We start from the raw sequence: 16215 nt of genomic DNA, 5'->3' as shown, positions 1-16215 counted from the left end.
TTGTCTGTGGTCTGTCCTGACACTGCAGCCACTGTGACACAGGTATGGCACAACTCAAGTCTTGACTGAGGGGTGTAAATGACACTGCCAGAGGTATTAGTGGCCTACGTGGAGTCTCCGCATGTCAGACACCTCATTGGCACTAGTTTGGTCCTTGAGATCACCTCAGTTTAAGAAATTAAGGATGGTGTTCTGTCCTTGTAAGCAGAAGGTCTGTGCAGGGGGACAGGAGATCCTGTCTTGCCTTGCAGTCTTAGTGAAATCTTAGTGAAAAAGATGGAGGGATTGCTGAGGTGATGATGGGTGCTGAGGTAGACACTTCACAAACCAGAGAGTCCCAGCTCTTTCCTCATTTCTTGAGCCTTCTGATGGATGAAAACTGTGAAGAAAAATGTTAACTCCATTATTGGAAAATCAGTAAGTGAATGATTAATGAGCTGTGTTAAGAAAGCTGCTGTGCAGGTACTCCAGTAATTTAGGTAATTCCTGGTTCAAGAACTGATGTCAGCTCTTGCATATGTTAGTCCTGACCAAGTGGGTCTTTTCTAGCTTCTGAGCTGGGTCAGATAATGGCTTATTTTTTCAGTTTTATCTTGGTATTGCCTTTGGCTTCTCTTGTGATGCCTGCTTGGATAGATGGAGAGTTATGGGAAGAGGCACAGCCAAATGAGAGGCTTTCTCCTCTGAGTCTGAGGTAACAACGTATCTACAAAAATATTTAGAACTCACTGTGTTTGCACAAGTTTTAACCTCGGTTCTGCAAGCATGTACATTAGTTTATCTGGCACACGAGTGTAATGGAACAACTCACATGAGTAAAGCTAAACATGTGTAAATGTTTGCAAGATACGGGTCAATAATTCTTTGGAAATCATAGCAAACCAACCCTCTATTTTCTTACACAGTGCTGTTCTCTAGTCCGCCTCAGACAAGTGATCAAGAATATCTGTAATAATCATTATGGTGTTGTTGTTCCAAAGAGCTCACAGCCAGGATGCAGAAACTCAACAAGTGTAAATTGTTATTGTTCCATTGACTTCAAGGGAGCTACAGGAGATTTTATGAGCTGAGGACCTCCCCCCCCCATTCTCAAATGATGAAAACTGCAGAGGAGGGCCAAATAAGAGGTCTGCTTCCATGCAGGTTCCCCCATAAGGACCAATTGTTTAAGTCTTGGTTGGATAGTAGCCTGCAGGGTTGGCTGCAGTTAGGTTTGCTGAGTGCTTTGGAATGTACTGGTCCAAAGTCTTATCACTAATTCATCAGCATCTCTGCACATGACCTCTGTTTAGAATAAATGGGGCCAAAATATTTAAATATTTCAAATATTTAAAGAAGACTTTCTTTGAATTTGTTGCCATTACAGATAATGGTTTGGTCCACTTTCCAGGAACAGGCTGTGAAGTGTAAGAAAGGACTGGGAACAGGGTCAGGCAACAGTGGCAATATAAAAGCCCACAAATTCCACTTTCCCAATAAGTGCAAGGAGATATGAAGAACAGACCAGTTGAACTTTTCACCATAGATTTACATGAATTTGATTTGACAAATTACCCAGCATAATTATGTTTTTAGCAATTAATTGTACACTGAGTTTCATTCTAGGGATTGTTCCTTTCCCTTTGTGCTGGTCTGGTATTTCAATATTTGTGGCCTTTCTTTAGGAAGCTTCCCAGGATTTGTCCTCAGACATAGCTCACAGTGAAAGCTCCTTCCTTTCAAATTTAGCCATCTGAATCCCAGCAGAAGATGGAACCTCCCAGCCCTCTGAGCTAGTGAAGCTCAGGTCCTTGGTGCAGTGTTAGCATCCAAAATTTGGCAGCTATTTTCAGATAGTAGCTCATTCCCCCAGGAACTACAAAAGTGCCCTGGTGCATTTAAGGAGAGTGAGATTATTATTCAGACTTTGTTGCTATCTCTGCAGTGTCTGACACATCAGTTTGAGCTGGAGAAAGTGGCTCTGGGGCTGGAGCAGGGCTGGTGGGATTCCTGGTGAACGTAAGGCTCCATGCAGTCCTTGGATCTGCTGCAGGCTGCCAGCTATGTGCCTTGGGGACCACAAGTGCTCTGGACCATTGGTGCATTGTTAGAAATTTCTAATTTAAAAGAAGCTAAATATGAAAAGAAAGCAAGAATGAGAGTGGGAATGAGATCTGTGGCGATGAGAATGAGAACTCACTCTGTGGTGATGGACACGATCTTCTGCCAGACAAGAAGGATCTGAGGACAGAGCTTTGCTTCATGCCTGCACAACTCCCAGTACAAATGGGCTCCCACTTTGCCTTGAAATCAAGTAACTATTTTAACATGCTGCAGAGCCCGAGACAAACTCCAGGGAATAGAGACATTCACTTGGACTCTCCACCGTGCTAATGTGAATACGTGGCTTTGAGATTGGAACTGGCTCATGCCTGGATGTCTCCGAGCGTAGCAGAGTCAGCTCGTGTCTGGCTGGGGCTGACCCTTAGCAACCTAGTGAACCTTGAGAAATCCTGGAGGGCTCACAGCACAGAATGAAATGCTTTAATTCCCCCTCTTCTCCAGCAGCACACTGCCTTGGGGATGAGTTTTTACATGAGTAAATGTATTTTTTCTGAGGTCTTAGATATTGACTGTGAAAGACCTGTGATAGGCAGTCTGTGAAGAGCTCAGATGAAGGAGTAGGGAGTCCTATTGATGACCCTGAGAGAAGAATACACTCATGATTATCCTTGTGCCTCATAGAATGTTGCAGCTCATGCAAATTAAGATAATTTCCCTCTTTTTGACTGGCTCTCTTGATGAGAACAGATCATCTTTCAGTTCCACTTAGTGACTCCATGCAAGTTCCAGCCCTGAAGAGCACCAGTGAATGCATTTAAGTGACTTCTGTGACCCAGGAGTGCAACTTTTGCTCTTAGCTCAACTAAAGCCTTGCTCTTTAAATTTAGCCATCTACAAATGCAGTCTTCCATCATCAGAGGACCTGGTGATGGAAACCTAGAAGAGATGGAGGCCCAGAGGAGATGGAAGCCCAGAGGAAAGCTCTTCATCATTATTAATATGTCTGGTAGCATACACACATAGGAAGCAAATTCCCCCAAAATTCATAACTTCAAAAAGGTGAAGCTGTTCAGGGAACTGCAATTTGCACCTTTGTACAAGTTGGGAAGTGAAGCACAAGCTGTGCCCAAAGTTGCAGCATAATCACTGGCTTTTCTGCCTCAGCCTAGACAACCTGTGCCCATCCAGAGAGATTCCTGATGGATGTGTCTTTGAGAAAAGCCATGACAAAGAAATTATTTCTGAGGCTACAGGGTTTTGGGGCGTGGGATTTAGGCTCCCATCTAACATGAGAGGCTGGTGTGCATGGATGCTCCCAGAAAATTTTTAGTAATAACTGGGCCTTTTTTTATTTCTTTTATAATCTGGCAAGCCATGCAGGGAAGGAGGTTTTGACATCATTCCACCAGGATCAGTAGGGATGGTTTGCTTTTAATGATCTAGGCAGCGAGACAGACCATCTGCTGATGTAAATCGGAACAGCTCCGTCGCCTGAAGTTATGTTACACTAATTTAAATCAGCCCATCATTTCCAAGACAAACCAACCACCTATCACTGCTTTCCCCCACTGAGTGCCAGATCCAAAGCACATTAAACCCAGGTACAACCTCACGGTGGAGGAACCACCCCACAAACCTGTGCTCCACATCCACTCATCCAAAAACCTGGTCCAAGCCTTCTGCTCACAGCCCTTCTCTGACCCTCCCTTCCTTCAAGGGAAAGCCCAGGAGAAGAGGAGGGTGAGGCAAGGACCCCCAAAAGGTGACAGACTTGGAGGGCCGAGCATGCCATTTGTTTCCTCATTTCAGGAACCAAAACCTGGCAAGGGGAAGTGGAGTAAGGTCTCTTTTTCCATCTGCTGCGCTGGCATTGCTCTGGAGGTCACTGCTGGGGACGGAGGTCCTCGCTGGGCCCCATCTGCCTTCTCTTGGCTCCCTCATTTATGCCCACTTGGGCCTCTGACATTCTACTCTGTTTTTCTTTCCTTGAAAATGGATCGGGAATTGGGAGCCGCTGCGCAGGAACGCGCCTGTTCCCCATTACAGCTCCACCGGGGCTGTAACACGATCGTGCCTGCTCCATACCCACACAGATATTTATTTATCCATACAGCCTTTCTCCTTGTTTTCATTAAGTTAGGCAGAAAAGGTTAATCTTTCTTCTGCTAAAGCTTCAAAACCAACCAAACTAAATAAAATATGATTTCTTTCATTTCTTTTTTAAAGGACACTCTCTCTCCTTTTTTTTTTTTCCCCCTAAGTACCAGAATGAGGTCACAGTCAGAGATGCCACAAGAGTAAATTGAAAACAGGTTGAAAAAAAGCAAAGGGGATAAAGAGAGGGAGAAAAAACCTCAATCAGGGGAAAGCGCCTGGTAACGTTGCAGGGTTGGTTTCATCCAACCCAGTAAAGAAGCTGTCAAGACAGAGACATTGGTGCCTTCCTACTTTCCCCTTTGTACTCTTTCTAGGAATCTTGAAGGTGAATGGCAGCAGGGAGGTCTTCTCTCGTCTTAATTTCCACTTTGGTTTGCAGCGCCTGGGTTTTCTCCATGCTGCTCTTGGCACAGGCACATGGGCTGAAGGTGTGGGAATGCCTGTGAGGGTCCCAGAGCTTCCTTTTGCTCCTCGAGCCTCCTGGAGGCTGCTGGCCTCACTCTCTTGTTTAGTCTGGTTGAACTCAGTGCCGTAGCTCGCCCTGTCCTCGGTGGGATGGTTGATAGGTGATTCATCCAGCCTGCTGTCCGCAACTGCAGGGCGCTGGCACGGCCGCAGTGGAAGGACTGAGGCAGACTGAGGCTGCTGGATGCTGTGTGCGAGCGGTCTGAGCCTGCTCCCAGCCATTTTCATTCCTCAGCCCCCGTTCCTGCCCGTCTGAGCCTCCTGCCATGAGAAATGTGCTCTCTGGAGAGCACACTGCCTGCTCACCCTTGCAGACAGGCAGCTGAGCTGGGGATGTCCTCCTCCTCCTCCTCCTCCTCCTTCTCCTCCAGAAATGGAGTTGAGTTCCTGGATGGTTATCCCAGAGTGCCACCAGTGGGATGACCCCTGGCTATGCCTGCTGTGGCCAGGAGAAGTCTGCAAAGCTTCCCAGAATGGGAGCCCCTCTGCAAGCTCCAAGTTTGCTGTTATTTTCCTCTGTTTTAAGGAGAGCCACCAGAGTCAGTGTAAAAGATGCTTAGAAAACAAAAAAGAGATTTGCCAAGCTCCACAGCCATGCCTGTGGATGAGGACAAGGCAGTAGCAAGGGGAGAGAAGGGAAATGCCACCTGGAGGGACCTGCATCTTCCTGACAGTTATTAGTAGAGCAGAGATGGATTTTCAAAAGCTACCTGGGAAGTGGATGGTTTGGGGAAGATCAGCCCTGGGAAGGCATGGAAATGAGGGAGAAGCAAAGTCTTGCAAGGATATTAACTTCTTGCACTTAGGAGTGTAGGCATCCCGTTGCTGAGCATAACTGTTCCATAATTTGTAGTCAATGAGCAGCTAGTGACATTTTTTGCTCTATGCACAGCATTTTCCATAGTGATATTGAGCTGTGTTCTGGGTTTTTTACTACTGAGAAGTGAACACAGGTGAGGCATCCTCATAGGAGCCAGTTATTTGTCCTTGATATCTGTAACAGCTTATTGCTTTATTTAGTATGACATCAATTATTTATTACTATTAATGAAGGACACAGATGTCTGTCTGGTCAATAAAATATCTCCTACTCCACAGAGATGATCTACTTAGCTATCATTTACTCTGCAGAGAACCTTTGGATTCTTTCTGAAATTTAATAACACAAGCAAAGATACTCAGGCAGTCTAGAAGGTTTGTGCTTCAGGGCTGCTTTGGGAGGCTGAAATCCTTCTTTATATTTGCTGGCGGGATGTGTCAGAACACAAGTCCAGATGGGAAAAAGAAGCCCCTTTGCTTTCCATCACAAGCTACTTATCCATGTAATCCCTGTCATAAAGTGATCAAACTCCTTCCTAAAAGACGGTTAGGTTATTTGCTCTTTGCAGGAATAGCCCAACCATTTATCCATGTCCAATTTACATCCTCTTGCCATTACTGTCCATTAACCTAACTATTGCTTTTCCGTCTAAGTGCCTGCCCTGTTGATGTGATCACAGTCATGTGTCTCTATTTGGCCTTTTTTTCCTGTTGTTTTAGGGACTTTGGGCTTTTTGTTCTTTCCCTGTGAAATCTTCACTCCTTTTCCTGTGCCTCGGTCTTGAGCACAGTTGAGGAATGCTGTGCACTTAGTCCTCACGTGGTCTCATGCAGCTGGGTCAGTGTTCTCCTGCTGCTACATGATCCCGGGATAATTTTTTCTTGGTAGGGCAACATTACTGGTCAATCAAGTAGCCCAAGTGTCCAAAGGCAGGTTGGAGAGGGCTTGGAGAAACTTAGTCTAGTGGAAGGTCCCTGCCTGTGGTTGGGGGATGAGGTAAAAGGGGATGACCTTTCTTGTCCCTTCCAATCCAAACCATTCTCTGATTTATGATAATTCTCTCACCATTCCACCAAAAGCAACTGTTGCTGTTGCTTTAGCTCTGTTCCACTGACAAAGTCCCAGTCTAAATCTAGGGAATAATTTGTTTTCTGCTGCTAAAGAAGGCTTAGGAAATTTCATTCCAGCTGTTCTCAGAGCACTGAGGATGGAAGGGTCTCTGCCTTCTCTTTTGTGAGATGAACAAATACGGTCTCTGTGTGCTCTGCTTTGCCCGGGGGAGAGCATGGAATAGCAGCTCCCTGCACTGGCTGCAGACTGACAGCTCTGGGTAGCTGCCTTGTCCCCACGGTGTCCCTTCCCTGTCTTTGCTCCATGGTCTGTGCAGTCTGGCACGACCAGTGATCTCACTGCTGCTTGTTCAGGTACAAAAACTCCCAGCCTTCGGGCTGAGGTTCCAGCATCTTTGTTAGTATCTATTTTGCTGTGTTCATAATAACCTCCTTGCTTTGCAGAGCCAGCAACAGGGAAGAGTTCCCCAGAGGCTCAGGACTGAGCAAAAAGCACCCTCTTGCTTTGTGGATTTTATTGTAAGGGTTTTGGCTCAATCCAAGTGGAGACCCTCTTGGCAGACCCTGCAATCTTCATTTCCTCCTGTGCAGGGGGACAGAAATGCACTCCACTCCCTGAGCAGGTCTGATCCATGGCAAACCACACCACTGTGGGAAGCAGCTGCTGATGTGTGTCAGGGCAGTGCTCCCTGCCAGCCTGTTCCCTCAAAACTACCCAGAAAGACCATGGAATATAAGCTTTCAAATGTTAGCATGTGTCCTAGACAAAGTTAGCTGTGCAGTTTTAATCATAGAATGGTCTGAGTTGGAAAGGACCTGAAAGATCATCTCATTCCAACCGCCCTGCCTTGGGCCTGTCCTGCCCTTCCACCAGACCAGGTTGCTCCAAGCCCCCGTCCAACCTGGCCTTAATACATTCTTTGATTCAGTGGTTGCACATGACATTTTCCATCTCATTTCCAGTCTCCTGCAAGTCTGGTTCCACCCTCTCCCTGTCTCAGCCCATCCCATCTCTTGTGCTCCCTGGCACAGATATCCTGGCTGATCCTACCTGGGGGCTGCCCAGTCCAAATCTTGGACTCCAAGTCCCCTTGACCTTGCCCAGCTCTCACTGCAGTCCTTGCCCAGATATTTTCTTTCCTAGCCCTCATCAGCTGCTTAGAGGAAGATGTGAGATCCCACAGAATTCATCCATGGGATGAGCTGTCCCCCTATGAAGCTTCTTCTTGGTCAGAAGGGAAGTTGCTTGAGGCTGAAAGAGCCTTAAAGCCCTTTGCTCTACTTCAGCAACACATTCTGGTCCTTCTTCTTTGTTGGTGATTCATCAGGTTTTTAAGTCATGGCAGAGTCTGTTCTCAATGACTTCTGGTGATAGGGAGTTCCCCAATCCAGCCCAATGTTTCAGGAAAAGGGATGGAAATGAAAATTGGAAATGAGTAATAGGGGTTTGTTTGTTTGCTTAAACCATAAACCCAGAGCTGAGGGACTTGTTGAAGGCTGGGCAGTGCTCGTGACTTCCAGGCAAGGATTTTCCTGCTGCCAACCCAACCTGCCTGTTGAGTTGTCTTGGGATTTGGGACAGACCTGCATCCAGGAGCAGGGTTGAGCTACAGAGACTGGTGACAGAGCTGCCTGAAAAAGTTTGGAAAGAACAAGTCATGCTGGGAGCATTAAAATGAATAATTAAGGCTTGGATTCCTTCAGGGAGGAAAAGAATTTATTGCTGCTCTTTTCTCTAGCCAAGGGGGATATTTGTTACTGAGTTGTGTGTTTTGAGACAAGACGCAAATGCGGTTTAGGGGGCTGGGGATGAGGGGATTTTTTTTCTTCTACCTGGATAATTCAGCTTCACAGTGGGATGTTCTGGGCCAGTTATACCACTGGCTTGTTCCTTAGGGTCTGTACCGAGAACTGGTGCTTCATTTCAGTACTCCTCGGTCACTTTTGCCTTTAGAAAAACAGAAGTGCTGAGAAGGGAATTCTCTTTCTCCCTCCGCTGCGATGTCTTGACATTTCCACATGCACGAGGTACCTGGCACAGCAATCTGGGCCCAGCTTGGCTTACACCAGCACAGCTATCACCTACAACAGCCTTGCTCCGATTCCCACCACTGGGAATAGGGCACAGCTTGGGCAGATGCTCTGTCTCATTTGCCTCCGTGGTACCTCAGGCTTTCAGTTACACCAGTGTGAAATGGGAATTAAATGCAATGAGCTCTAACCAACAGACAGGCTGCCCACTGCGAGGAGACAGGTTGCACAGCAGTGGACAGTCATGCCCAAAAACCTTAATAAATGGAGCATTTTCAGTTTCAGCTGGGTCATGATCTAAGTGTTTAACAGGCTTTATAAACTACAAGACTAAAAAGAAAGGGTTTTCCATATTTTTAATTAGTGGGGATTTTTTTCTTCGAATGCATATAAAAAAACAAGTGTTCTTCAGCACAACTGAAGGAGATCCAGTCAGAGCTCCAGGAGCTGGCAGAGTGCAGATGAAAGAGAATGCAAAGCTACTGACTGTCATTAAATTAAAAACAAAAACAAACAAACAAAAAAAATCACATTGAGAGCAATTCCACCCAAGCACTAAAAATATATTTTTTGTTGTTAGTCCAACATGGCAGAAACATCTTTTGCTGTGGCAGGTAATGTTTGGAAAAGACCATGCTTTGTTTAAGCACTGGACATGCAGCAAGGGCAGGAGATTCCTGTTTAGCCAGGCTTCCAGATCTTCTGTGGCCCACCTCTGGATGGTGGTTCTGCCTGCAGTGTCTGCAGTGAGGTCACACATCCCCTCTGTGCTGTGATTGCAGCTCGCTGTGCAGTGACTTAGCCCTGGCCCCCATTCCTGCTACAGCTGGTGGCCCAGGTGTGTTTCCTTCTTGCTGTGTCCATAGGTGACACTCTCCATACTGACTTGGGGCGTTCCACAGCCACAGCCAACTGGAGTTTGTTCATTGCGTGTCCTGCGTAGAGATGTTCCAGCAGTGATTTTTAAGTGGTCAGCAGTAATTCTACACCTGTACTGATGCTCTGGTCTCGCTCCTCTCTTTGCTCTGCAGGAGAATCCTTGAGCTTTGCAGATGATTTGCTCTCTGGCCTGGCAACCTCCTGTGTGGCAGCGGGTCGGAGCCACGGAGATGTCCCTGAAACCAGCCTCTATTCAGTCATTTTCAAGTGCCTGGAACCAGATGGTCTGTACAAGTAAGGAGCGACACGTGGGGAGCTGCTGGGGGCAAGGAGGGGTCTCCAATGCTGTTATTGAATTGTTAATCACCTTTTTGGTCAGCACTGTGTTACACCAGACACGGGACAAATGGTCAGACTCTTCCTGTTGCTTTGGATGTTACACACAGCTGGTGAAATGGAAAACAAGTGTCTCCCAGCATAGTGCTGGGGGCACTGGGAGTCCATGGGACACTCCAGGATAACAGCTACTTTCAGCATTCTAGGTTTCCAGGTCCATGCCCAGTGGACAGGGTTGTCTCTGATGGATGAGAGACATCAGGGTTGTCTCTGATGTGGTCAGATTGGAGCAAGTTGCCAAGTGCCTGGTGGAATGAAATAGATGTCAAAAGTATGACACGTGTTTATAAGTTGCTGTTTCCCTTAGCAGGATATATTTGACATCAGAGAGACACCAAATCTTTCTTCCCACTGCCCACATATTGTGGACATTTCACTCTTCTGAGATACTTTTCGGGGGTTGAATTTTCTGTTTGAATCTTGTGGATTCATGAGTTTCCAGAGCAAAGGGATAATATCGAGAACTGAATTTTAACTTCTCCTTTAGAATCATTTGGACAGGGTCTGGGCTTTCCAATCTGGCTCATTAGACAGGGCATCCTCTGTCTTGAGAGGGATATCAGGAGTCAGATCAGTAAGAGAGGAAAAATAGAGCAAAGAGGCAAGGAGACAGAGGAGAGACAGAGTAAGCAAGAGAGAAACACCCAGGGCTTAATGTCAGAGTGACTGCAATAATTAAAACACATTTTGTAGTGAGTAATGAAACTTTTTATGGGACCACAAAAGCATTTAAAGTGAGAGCTGGCAAATAGACTGTCAGCGAGAACTTTTTAAGACCTTGATTAATACTTTCCCTCCACCGCCCCCCAGTTAAGTATGTTGACAGCCTCCAAAGCCTTTATTGCACATCCCTGGAGCAGGGCTGTCTCCAGGAGTGGTCTCCAAGTGATACCTCTTGCCATTTAATAATATCAGATATTTTCTTGTTAAATATATATATAATGCATAAATATAATTATTTATATCTATGGAGACTGGGCTGCTCTGAAAAGGTGTCAGGGAGAGACTGGAGCAACCACAGAGCTTGCTAATAACCCAGCACCACAAAACTGACCCATTGTGAGCTCTCAGCTCCCAGCTGCCAGGGGCACTGGGAGAGGGAAGAGCCACTGGTTTTGGTGGGGGCTGCTGCCGTGGTGAGCACACAGAGCTGGGAGCCAGCAGGTCTGGCTCTTGGGCAGCCTGGGCTGCCAAGTCATCTTCCCCATCTGCCAGGCAGGGGTAATTGCACTCACCCGTCCCTTTAGGGGCTCTGTGATCGAATTCCTGGTGTCTGCAAAGGGCTGGGAGAGCCTTGGGTGGAAGGCAGAGGGCTTTGTCCAGGGTTTTGTCATCCCTGTGGTCAAAGCCAGTCTTCTGCTTCCCAGCCCCAAGGCACGTTGCCATGGAGGTGCCAGCAGAGCTGGCAGTGCCCTGTGCCCTGGGCGTGGCTCCTGCTCTGTGCATGCCCCTGGGCAAGGGACAGCAGCTTTTGTGGGGGCTGCAGGCAGCCAGCAGGCAGCAGTCCCCTGGCACCAGGGAGCTCTGGAGCTTGTCCTGTGTGGGGACAGGCCCCAGGGTGACGCACAGCTCTGGCTCTGTCCCACAGCCGATGCTCAGCAGGGCTTGGCTCTCCACTCCTGGGGCGGTGCACGCAGCGCACATGGACAGACACGTTTGTGTGGGCACCTCTGGGGCGCAGACCCACCTTCCTGGGCACCCAAAAAGATTGCATGTGGGCACACCACAGCACCCCCTCCTCTCTGGCTGCTGCTGCCTGCCCCAGCACGTGGCATGGACCGATAACCCCCTGCTCCACCTTGGCATGAGCTGCCATGGGTCCTGCCTGCCCAACACACACCCGCTTGCTGCAACCTGGGCCCTGCCCAGCATGTTTACTGAGCATTCTCAGATACAAAGGCACCCCCATTAAATATTCCTCTGCTCAGATGTCCGCACGGTTGCAACACAGCGTGAAGAAAGCCAGAGCAGTGAAATGTGAGGCTAACGCTGCTCTGTGCCCTCACAGACAGAACAACAACACAAACACGGGCACGGGGTCATTTCTTAAATTGAATTTCTTCTGCTTGTTTCATTCGTTTCTGTGGAAAAATAGCTATCTATAATAGCTCTGGGCTGGGTATAATCCTGATTATAGCCACTCACAGGGCTCTGTGCTGTTCTCTAGGCTGGGAGGTAAGCACACAGTCTGCAGCATTAGAGCTCTTCAAAAACAAATTATTTGCTTCTGCAGTAGTCTGAGGGTATCACATAACCCTAGCAAGGGGACTGGGAGGTCATGGAAGTCTCTTCTGCCCTGTAAATGTGTCGAACATCCTGTCCTTTTCTTCTGTAGTACCTACAGCAATTACCCTCTGCTGTGGACCATTCATTTGGAGTACTACCAGCCTGAGATCAAAGCTGGGCTGGAGTATGAAAACAAACCCAAAAAAATGTTCTACAAGCAAACAAATAAACAAAGTCTGATTGATTCCTTTGCTTTTAAGACTTCTGTAATTCCAAAACATAAATGAACAAAAGGAGAACTAATTTCTTTGTCCTTTTCAGTTTCAGTCTGAGGAAAATATGTTGCCTGTCAGCCCTTTTCTTCCCCTTGCCTTTAGCACACTGGGGCTAAGATGCCAGTCCCTGCATAGAGGGTTTTCCAGGGCAAGTAGATCATGTCAACAAAGACACATGCTCCAAAGGCTCGTGTACACGTGTGGACACCCCTGCCAGTGTGCCACACATGGGTGCACGTCCATGGAGATCCATGCTGCATTCATTGGAATGTACTCCCAGGGACCTATGCATGGGTACTGAGGATGGTCCTTGAAGACTGTTGAGTTTTGTTGCAGTTCGTAAAAAGCAGAAATCTTATATTCTTGTGAAATGGAGAAGGTATTGCTCTCCCCTGAGGTCAGCTGGACCAGAGCTGTCTGTCAAGCTTCCCCCCAGGTGGATCTGTAAGAGAATGAGGTGAGGAGGGCAGAGGGAGAGATGTCGATGTGTCTGTGAAGTGCTCACCTTGCATGGACCAGCCAGCCTGGACAGCAGCCAGTGCCACTCAGAGGGATGGTTTGGGAGCCTTGGGAGCACCCGACTTTGACAGGCAGCTTGTGATGAACTAAAAACAAAACAACAGTCAGGAGGAAGGGCTCTGGCTTGTCTCAGAGATCAAACACAGCTTGGAGGACTGAGCACCCCACAAACCCATCCCGTCTCTTCACTGTGGAGGCAGGAGCTTCCCCTGGGCACCCCACAGCCTCCCTGAGCCTTCATCCCAGCTCATCCATCTCGACTCTCACCCCATTGCTCAGGGAGTGCCTGGGGATGCCTCATGGCTGAGCTGTACCTGCTTGGCTACCAGAAGGCAGCTTTGCCAGCCCAGCACGTTTGCTTCAGATACTTGGGGAGACACCAAGTATCCCTCAGCCAAAAAGGGAAATTCTGGAAAGGGAAATAAAAACCCCCTCCAGCTCCTCAATGGAGCTGTAGTGCAAACACACCAACTGCTTCCCTGCACCACAGATACTATAATTATAGATTAGATTAAATCCCAATGTTTCACTTTATTTACATTCCTGACCTAGCCTATTCATTTCCAGTGTTTGTGCCAAGAATCAGCACAAAATTTACTGGAAATAATATGGAAGTCATCAGGATTCCTTCCAGAGCCTTTCCTTGGAGTGTGTTCATGTGCTGTGAAGAAGCCTTTACATTCCCTTTGCTGGCTCAGATGGGGTTTCCCCAGGGTGATCATGAACCAGCCCAAAGGCTCTGGGAGAGCACGTTTCAGGGGTGTTGGAAAGGTGGAAACCTCTTCCTAGGGGTTGAAGATTCAGGACTGCTGTTGGAGGGGAGGGGATTCAGTCAGAGCTCAGAATGACAACACGAGGCTCCCATCTGCAGCCAGGACCCACCAGCTCCTGCCCAGGCAGTGTCACCCTCTGAGGGTCTGCAGGCCATCAACAGCATGGCCAGGCTCAGCTTGGGATAACACAGAACATCCCTTTTTTGGTGAGCTTAAGGAAAAAGGCAGGGATGTGGAGCAGGGAGAGCCCATCAGAGCATGGAGAGGCAGTGGCTGCAATCCCACAGGCTGAACGTGCTGTAGGAGCTGGCCTGGAGCGAGGCTGATTAATGCAGAGTGACCTCTGCCGTGTGCATAGCTGGGATAAAAAGTGGGACGGAAAATCCTTGGTGCTCAAGAGTGTGTTAATGCTGGCAGCAGTCCCCTGCTCCTTACATGATGCTAATTGTTGTTGTTGGTCTTTCGTCAGGAAGACACGTGAATGAGCGCTGGAGCAATTGGAGGCAGATCCCAAATAGCTCCATGACATGGGTTAAAACACATCTGTTACAACCCCTGGCCAGGTCCCCTGTGTGCACAGGAGCTGTGCTGCTTCACTGAATCCACCTCTCCCGTTCCATGTGCTCTCCAGCTTCCCAAAGCTGAGTGGTGCAGGGCTGTAGTTTCTCCTCAGGCATTCCTGGCTTACAGGAGCTCAAACAAGGCAAGTCAGGAGCTGATTTTCCTAAATCCTTAGCATGTACTCCAAACTCAGGCTCACTCTTTCTCAGCACTTTGGGTTCGTGGCAGAACCAGGCTGCCCAAGCACCAGCTCAGGTGTGTGGTTGTTTTTGCTGAAGTGAGTCCAGCACAGAGCCCTCTGGGCTCACCTGGGCTGTGTGTGGATCACTGGCTTCCAGGGGGATTGGCCCCATGGAAGATGGGCTGTACAGAGAGGTCAGGGGCTCAGCAGAAGGGTACAATCTCTGCACTCATTTCCATGAAGTCCAATTTATGGAGGTGGGTTGGGCTCCTGCTGAGGCTCCAGCATCAGGAGGATACACATCTAAAAACCACAAAGACGTTCATGTTTTCTTCATGGCCAGTCAAGCTCTTCCCACCTTCACCATTTACTTTGTTGAGTGGTTTAAAGATCATTTTGTCTCGCTTCCATCATCATCTGTTTACCTGTCCGCTTTACAAACTCAGGTTTTAATTTCTCTTGTGCTGTCCTTGTGTCCAGCCTGGCCTGGGTGGCTCAGATCAAGGCCTCCAGGTGCTGCTGTAGTGTTGCTATGCTGACTATTTGCCATCACCCTTCTAAAAGTTGTGTTTGAATCAGAATTTTCCTTCTGCTCTGTCTCTGCCACCAGTACTCAACCACCTGGGATAGATGTGGAGTCATGAGACGCCTTTCTCTGACCTCAGTAGAACCTTCTTCTTTACTATCTGCCAAGTTTATGGGTATCTCACACCTTTTTGCTGAAAGACCAGGTTTTTTCTTCCCAAATTCTCTGTTTCTGCTCACACCTCATGCCACAGAGAGCAACAGAATAGCGTTTGCTGTCTCCCATGGCTGTCTCCTCTCTGCCCCTTCCTCAGGACAATCAGACTGAAATAACATTTTTGGTTTTGTCCCTAAAAACTGCTGGCATCTAAATCCCAGACATGTCCCAGGCCCATCCACATTGTCCCTCTGGAGGTGGCTGGAGGAAGGCTGACAGTGGTGTAATGAGGAAAAGGAAGGAGGAGGAGGAGGCATGGAGGGGTTATTTTGTGAGGTATTGCAGCTGGGGGAGTGTGCCAATAGAGGATTCTTCCTGGGAATGGCAGTGGGGTGGAGAGGAAGATTTCGTCCTCTTTGCCTGTTGGTAGACAAATGGATGTTTACAATTCCACCTTTTTCCCATCAGCAATCCCAAATCACCAACCCCTTTCAGTCACAGAACTTGGAGAGTATTCTTATTCCTGACTGTGTAGAAACCTAATGCTGCTCCACGTCCAAGTCTTATCTCATGGACTAATGGGAGAGGGAGTGCAAGAGCTGTGATATAAATATCAACACTGCCTTGCTGGCTTTGATTTGCTCTAAGCCAGCCAAACCTGCATCGTGCTACTGCCTTGGAGCCATTTGTTTTGTTCATCAGGTCTCCATGGTGCAGAGCACCCTCATCCTGAAGGCTGGAAAGCTGAGGGCCATGTTGGTTTGATTGTTCCAGCAGTCTGGACACACTCCAGTTCCAGACAAAAGGAACACAGGACACATCCTGCTTTTTTGATCTTGTAGAGAAGAAGGGAGTGAGGAGAAGGGCAAATGTCCTTGTTTGCTGTGTCCTAGCAAGGGAAGCTGGAAGGGGGAGGTGTGACATGCCTGGAGCTCCTCAGTGATCTAGAGCTAAGCAAAGGTGAGGGCTGGCCATGCTCACATTTCACAGAAGTCCCACTTTAGGAGAACACTTAGGAGAGTTGCTTTTTGGATCAGGTGATTAAGAGATGCTCCCTGCAAAGAATTGTATTCTCTTCCTAACTTCCTTGTGCAGTCTGGGACCCACGTATCTGAGAGTGGAAAGTTTGACAAGGGC

The 16215-nt window shown here is 47.9% G+C and overlaps 1 protein-coding gene across 1 annotated transcript in view; it reads left to right on the top strand.

Annotated features, from left to right (window-relative positions):
• Positions 1-16215, top strand: part of ASTN2 (astrotactin 2) — a 149481-nt gene that overhangs the window by 110140 nt on the left and 23126 nt on the right. The window contains exon 10 of the mRNA XM_041406669.1: positions 9618-9759. Coding sequence (XP_041262603.1) covers positions 9618-9759 — 142 coding nt within the window. The remainder of the gene's footprint in view (positions 1-9617; positions 9760-16215) is intronic.

This window comes from Onychostruthus taczanowskii, unplaced genomic scaffold, assembly GCF_017590055.1.
Source record: "Onychostruthus taczanowskii isolate IOZ18803 unplaced genomic scaffold, ASM1759005v1 scaffold25, whole genome shotgun sequence".
Classification (NCBI taxonomy): Eukaryota; Metazoa; Chordata; class Aves; order Passeriformes; family Passeridae; genus Onychostruthus; species Onychostruthus taczanowskii.
The sequence above is the reverse complement of the archived record's forward strand: the minus strand, read 5'-3'. Positions and strand labels throughout refer to the sequence as shown.